The sequence below is a fragment of the Plasmodium cynomolgi genome (genome assembly GCF_000321355.1).
Source record: "Plasmodium cynomolgi strain B DNA, scaffold: 0005, whole genome shotgun sequence".
NCBI lineage: Eukaryota > Apicomplexa > Aconoidasida > Haemosporida > Plasmodiidae > Plasmodium > Plasmodium cynomolgi.
This window is the reverse complement of record NW_004193321.1, coordinates 1-7,173: the sequence shown is the minus strand read 5'-3', so window position 1 is coordinate 7,173 and position 7,173 is coordinate 1. Positions and strand designations below refer to the sequence as shown.

The following is a 7,173-nucleotide window of genomic DNA, read 5'->3' as shown; positions in this document are numbered from 1 at the left end:
ATGCCTCATTTGGTTGTACATACAATTTCCTACGCATCACATATTCCGTTTCAATGCTGGCATAAATGTTTCATGTGCCATGTTCCATGTAAATATTTTCTCCATCTTATGGCTATATTATTATTTTTTCATGTCTATCACCCCCTATCTAGTACTCATCCCATTGACCCATTGTCCATTCTTCTACATCAATGATTATGTTATTTTACATCCCTTTGACTTCATATGCATGATCGCATGATGACCCTCTCGATTTATCATAAGCTATCCATTTAGTATCAATTCAAAGTTAGTTTCTTTTGTTAGACCAATTTAGCACCATAATTCTTAAAGAAATATAAGTATTAGTAAATAGTTTTTTTTTCAATCCACTGCTAATCAGCATTATTTCTTTGCTTTTTATGAGTCTAACCCTTTAATCACTATCAAAAGAAAGCGTTCTACTTGAAAGTACGCAAAATAAAGGCACATATTTCCCTTTTTTTTACAAATATACTAATTAACATTTCCTGCAGAGTTTTTAATTATAAATATATACAACAGTAGACTGGTTGGGAACGCTAGTCTAGCCAAACGGTGTACTACCTTTTTTTATATAACCTAGAACATAAGCTATCAAGAAAAGGGAACTATGAAAATTGCGAAATTTTCACAACTAACATTTTGTAATAATGTAAATCCTGATTATTCGGGTTATATAACACTATACGTGTTATTACACCTAAGGATGTCGCCACTAAGTCGAACTAAAACATATGCATCAATTTTTAGATCCAAAAGTCATCTTGACGGAATTAGAGGCATTTTTTTGCGAGTAATAATTTTTCTCTGTTCCTAAAATTTTATCCATTCGCACATCTATTCATACAGCCTCCGCACATACACATTAACCATTTAAGGTGGAATATTTTCTAAAATAATATAATATTAACGTCGAAAAAAGGTTCTTTATAAAAGAGTTCCTTCTTTTATCTTTTTTCTTCAGCTCAAACGGTTATATAAATATACATATGATGCATGTATATATATATGTATAAAAAATATGTGAACGGATAATTCAACTTTATGGTGAAAACTAGACGTAAAGGATACACATAAACATAACTACAAATTAAGATATTTCAAAAATGGGGGAGGAAATAAAGTAATAAAAAACGAAAAACAAGAGAGGGTAAACAAAAAAGGAGTGAAAAAAAATGAAGGAAAAAAAAGGTTCTTTAGTTAAATTTTACATTTTATATAAAAACTTAACACCTTTTTATTATTTTCTTTCTTTAAAAAGTAAATAAATTTTATTTAATTATTTATTTAATACATTAATTAGATAAAACCTAAATTCCATTCATTTTTCTTCACTGCATAGAAGCGGCATTAAGATAACATCACGTAATATGAATCGAATGCGCTTAGGGTACTTACTAATTTTAATCGAATTTTAGGAAATTACATAATATTTACAGGCGCTAGTTCTCGCGCTCTGGCATATCATGCAACGTCCTATTCATTAATTTAGTTTTTTTTCGGGGCATTCCTTTTAAAAAGTATTGGCTAAAACCTCTCTTAGTAATTTTTTTCTTTCACTAGTCAAGCTTTTTGGAAATATAACCTCAAATTCAATTATTAGGTCTCCACGTTTGGATGGATTTTTTGAAGAAGGCATTCCTTCCTTTGGAATCATTCTCCTAGAATTAGGTGTAACAATATCATCTACTCTTATATTTATTTCTCTGTTATCTAATGATTTTACTATAAATTGAAAACCTGTTAAGGCTTTGTCTAGAGGCACATGACACTTATATATCAAATTATTTCCTTCTCTCACAAAGCGTTCGTGTTCTTTTGTTTTTACTTTAAAAATTAAATCACCTGGTTCTAACAAAGGAGATGATTGGTCACCTTCACCATAAAACGTAATGGTTGTTCCTTCATTCCATCCCGCTTTTACATCGATCGTTACCAATTTATCGTCGTCATAGCTTTGAGTTCCATTAAACCTTTTTCTTGTAATTTTGAGTTTCTTTTTGCATCCGTTATACAGTTCTTCCAGGGACAGTAGAAGACTTACTTCGTAAGTTTCGGATTTATAACCTTCGGACATTTTGCCTGTTATTAAACGGGGGCGTGGGGGGGGTATAAATGCGTACACACACATATATATATAGGTACATATGTAAATGTGAACACGCGTAAGACTTTTCCTCGCGCGGTTCATCCACGTCTCCATTTTTTAACCTGAAGAACCCGAAAATGGGTCGTTCTTAGAACCCATGTTATGGACGAAGGACGAAAATGGCGGGAAGTCGTCGTCGAAAACTGATGTAAACGAGAAGTTTTTGCTGGAACTAAAAAACTTATTAAATAGATCAGCTGGATCCATTCCTGCATTAAAAAAATTGACATCGTCACCAGACATATTTCCTTTAACTCCTTCTTCACCATACAAATCGTACGTTTTTTTTATCTGGGTCTGACAAAACATCATAAGCTTCAGAAATAACCTTAAATTTTTCTTCCGCAGCCTTTTTGTCCTTCTCATCTAAGTGTTTATCTGGGTGCCATTTCATGGCTAACTTTTTATAGGCCTTCTTTATATCATTTTCTGTCGCATCTCTAGGAACTCCTAACACATTGTAATAATCCTAAAAAACAAAAAAAAATTGAGGAAAAAAAGAGCAATTAAAAAAATAAGTGAACAAATATGTAGATCAATGAAAAAGATAAAAATAATTAAATATGCTTTTCTCAAGGATATGATTGTGTCTCCTTTTATCCTTTCACCCTTCTTTCGTAATTTCGCAAAAGATATTATTATCTAAATTTTCATCATTTTTTTATCTTTCATATATCTTTTTCTTTTGTCGTTTTTTTTGCCAATAAAAAAAGAAGAAGCACAAGTAAAACTTCCCTTTCTTATTGTTATTTTCCCATCTTAGTGTGTATGTTATAAATTACAATTTTGTTTCCTTTTCCTTTTAATCCAACCTTTGTTTTTCCGGAAAATCCTCCAAAGGACGAACTGAAGTTCTCTGACTTTTCGGCTAGCGACCTGTCAAATCCTGAATCTGAAGTTTTTCCCAAATTATCCTCACCGCCTCCATTTACTCCATTCTTACTCTATGATGGGTATAAAGTAAAATGTTAAAATAAATGTGTATCTCAACTATACTAAAAGCAGAGTGTAAAATGCAATTCATGCTATGTCACAAAATCGTAGAAATTTTAATCCCCCAATGCAACTTCTTATTTTATTGCCTTACATATTTAGAACAAGTCATTCATCCATATTAGGAGGGAAAAAAGAAATACTTTAACACAAAAGAGGAATATATTTAATTTTTCTCTCCTAAGATAATTCGTAAACGTTGCCATTTATCCTGTATTTAAATAAATAATTACACTATTCTCGTTTCCATAAAATAAGTTGTTTTGAATGTAATTACTGTGACACTTAACGGTTTCACAATTTTTTTTAAATTTAAAAAGAAATGTATATATATAATACAAATGCCTAAACTATTCGTAGTAACTTAATATTGATGATTATCCTAAAGCTTAAGATGAAAAAAATTACACCAATAAAGCATCTCTAAAATGCAAGAACAAAATAAACTTAAGCATCAATAAAAAATAAAAAAAAATCTAATTAATGTAACAACTAACCATACTATTAACTAATTTTTTAACAACATATTTTGTAATTTTAATTAATTAATTTCATGTTAGATCAACGAGAACAAACAAAGAGCTTATTTAAGAATCTTTAAAAACTACGACGTAAAAAAGAAAAAAAAAAAAAGAAGAAAAAAAAAATCGTAAAACTTAATAAATAAACTATAGTTTTTAAATAGAATAAAGCCTTCGAGGCTTTTACTTAGATTGAAGACTTCTATTTTTAATGATTCCAAATCAATAACACAATGTTTGAAAAAAATATGGTATACTAACGTAATTATAAATTAGGGGATTCTAACTATTGCAAAGAACAAAACTATAAACACAGGTGAATAAAATTTTAACTCATATAGGTATAAATATATACTAATAATACCATCAATATAGAATGATAGTAATATAGCCTCAGTTTTAAACACAGGTTTTATATGGATGACGTTAATTTTAAAGTTTTTTTTTTTTTTTCTAAATTATAGCTTTTTTTAAATGAAACCTTTTAAGCTTATACATATTACTACACCCATTTTAATAAAATATATCTTAGTTTTTTTTTTTTTTTTTTTTGTCAATGTTAATATAATGTTAAATTGTTTTTTGCGCTGTACGTAAATAACAAAAAAAAAATAAGGGTTATGTGTTTTTTTTTTTTTTTTTTTTCCCCACCGTTGTCAACACATGTACAAAAGTACTTCATCCATCCATTCGGTTTTTTTTTTTTTTTTTTTTTTTTTCGTTGTAATTTTAATCCACATATCAACAATGTTTTGTTTACATAAAATGAACAAGTATAAATAGGTTGTAGAAAATGAAATGAAAAAAAGTGGTATTCATAATAAAATAACTATACCACCTATACGTGCAAAACAATGTTTTTTTTTTTTTTTTGGTAAAAAATTATGTATAATATTATATACATTATATATAATCAGAAATATATTCTATATCACACAGAAAAAGAAAAAAAACTTAAAAGGATAGTAAAAAAGAAAAAGCTAAAATAAACATATACTAAGTAAGGAAAAATTAACATAAAAATCTGTTTAGAATAAAAAAAAACTCAAAAAATAAAATGTTGACAAACAAAACAAAGAAGAAAATCTCTTAAGGGATACGTGGCACCATTTTATATTATATGTTCACATAGCGAGCCACCACGCTTCATCTGAATAGATGTATTAATCCAAAAATAGTAATTTTATATTTATTCTAATAATTAAACAACATTTATAATGCAATAGTGATATATTATTTCTTATTAAAAAGAATTTTTCAAAAAAATAATGTGTACATATTTATGTTATATACCATCCATGTGATAACACCTGTTGCGGGATTCTGTACAAAGAAGCTATCGAACACTAATCCTTTTCGCACATGGCTGTTTCGCACAATAAATTACATTATTTATTTTCTTTTAATGTCTATAAAATTGTCAAAATTTATTGACATTTAATTTTTTAATGTACACGAATTGCTCGAAAAAGAAATCATGCGAATATCTTGTATATATGATGTGATAAATGCTGCACGTTTAAGCGTGTACTTTTAGTTTCCCTACATAATTACAGCGCGCATAATTCAAAATATGTATTTTAAAAATTCAAATTATTACATCTGCTCAGTGAAAATCTATTCACATTATAATTTATTTGTAGCTATTTTTCTTATAAAAACATATGCATATCTCGATGGTGTGTTCTTTTTTTCAAGCAAACCAGCTTCAATTGTGTACAACCAAAATAAGAAACAGTGGAGCGATATAAAATGCTAGCAGTTTCGGTTATCTTTTTTTTCAATTCTCAAAGACGTTTTTTTATGAAGGAAAACTTTCTTATATAGGGGCTAGAGAACATCACAGTATTATATAAAAAAAATGCAAATATACATATATGTATATATATAAATACATGTACATGTTCGCACACAAGTTTCTCGATTTTTAGCTAGCTGCCTAGCCCCACAAAATGTGACCAATTTCAAAAGTGGTGAGTCTCACCTTATTTTTTTTTTTTTTGCGAAAAATACTCCTCTATTGATAGATAAGGGTAAGAAAAATTAAAAGAAATTTTTATAAAGAACAAAATAAAATCAAATAAAACCGTACAACATATTTTGAACCGGCAAAAGCGCTCTTATAACTTCACCAAAAAGGTAATAATCTTTTATATGCTTCTTCAATTCAGTATTGAAGTGAAGTAGCGAATTGAGCTAGCTAAATGAACACTTCTTTTTTCTCTATAATAAGAAATTATTTAATGTTTCTTTATAACTCTAAAGTTCTTCGGTATTGCGCAGCGTGTTTATTTTTTCAACTATCGATTGGCCTATAAGCGTTAGGCAAGTTGTGGCTCTTTCGGCTAATTCCAAAAAAAGGCCACCACACCTTAAGCGCATACAAATATGCATATTGAATAGCTCGCAACAGATGACACACTTCTGCATTTGTCGCTCACAAACGTTTTTTCCTCTTTGCCAACTTTTCACCTGTTCCAATAAATTTAGCCCATTCGTGAATATTCTTTCATGTAAAGTTTTTATGGCACCTATTCGTTACTTAATCAGAAAAGCAAAACACATAAGACATGAAAAAAAGGAAGTCCTTCGTGTACTCCCTCTTCATGCTAATTACTTCATTTTAGCTGAAAAAAATGTTAACTATCATGCTGAATCCTCCTCATTTTTTTAATTGAAAAAAAATATAGCAAAAAAAGGAATTACGCTCAAAAGTTCTATATGGGTAAAATTACTTTTCTCATTCTTTACGTCATTATCAACAATCTCCAACATTCGTTAACGCCATTTTTAGCAAAATGAAGGTTCAATGTGTGCAAGCTGTTTTGCTAATTTTTTAAAATTATTCAAATTACGAAAGGACGGACAAAAGTTGGTATATATTTTAGCAACATTAATGCTGATGGTATAGTCTTACCAAAATTCTGAAAATTTACATTTCAGAAAATTTTTCTATAATGTAAACCAACATAAGGTGAAAATTAAAAATTGGCAAAATTTATTTCTATATCATTTACTGCACAGGGTATGGTTAAAAAGGTTGTTACAATATAGATGACAAATAATTTTGCGACTTGTAATGAAAAAATACATCCATAATATGACTACAATTTTTTGCATTTTTCATTTTACCATAAAAATGAAAGTTTAAATAGTAAAAAGGATAAGTATTATACTATTATGTGATAGTCTTTTGCTAACCTCTCAAATTTGTTTGCCATATTTTCTGTAAAAAATGTGCTATAAATATATTTTTACTTTTTAAAAATAATTCATAAATATGTTACAGTCAGTTCCAATTTTTTCATCATAATTATGGCCTCATTCATGTGTTTCACCTTTTACAACAGCCACATAACCTGATAATAGTTGTTAACAAAATATATATGACCAATATTTCTTGAATCACTACGCAGCTGCAGTTTTATTTCGCTGAAATGAGTTTGCTCACGCTTATACTATTTTATTTTTATTATTATTATTATTATT

At 28.5% G+C, this 7,173-nt stretch overlaps 1 protein-coding gene across 1 annotated transcript; it reads right to left on the bottom strand.

Moving 5' to 3' along the window:
• Nucleotides 1-2,432: 2,432 nt before the first annotated feature.
• On the bottom strand, nt 2,433-3,369 carry PCYB_001170 (40kDa heat shock protein; the record flags this gene model as incomplete). The annotated part of the gene is made up of 3 exons (XM_004228267.1): nt 2,433-2,639; nt 2,953-3,114; nt 3,307-3,369. 3 exons carry the CDS (start codon nt 3,367-3,369, stop codon nt 2,433-2,435), a joined length of 432 nt encoding a protein of 143 aa, XP_004228315.1.
• Nucleotides 3,370-7,173: the final 3,804 nt, after the last annotated feature.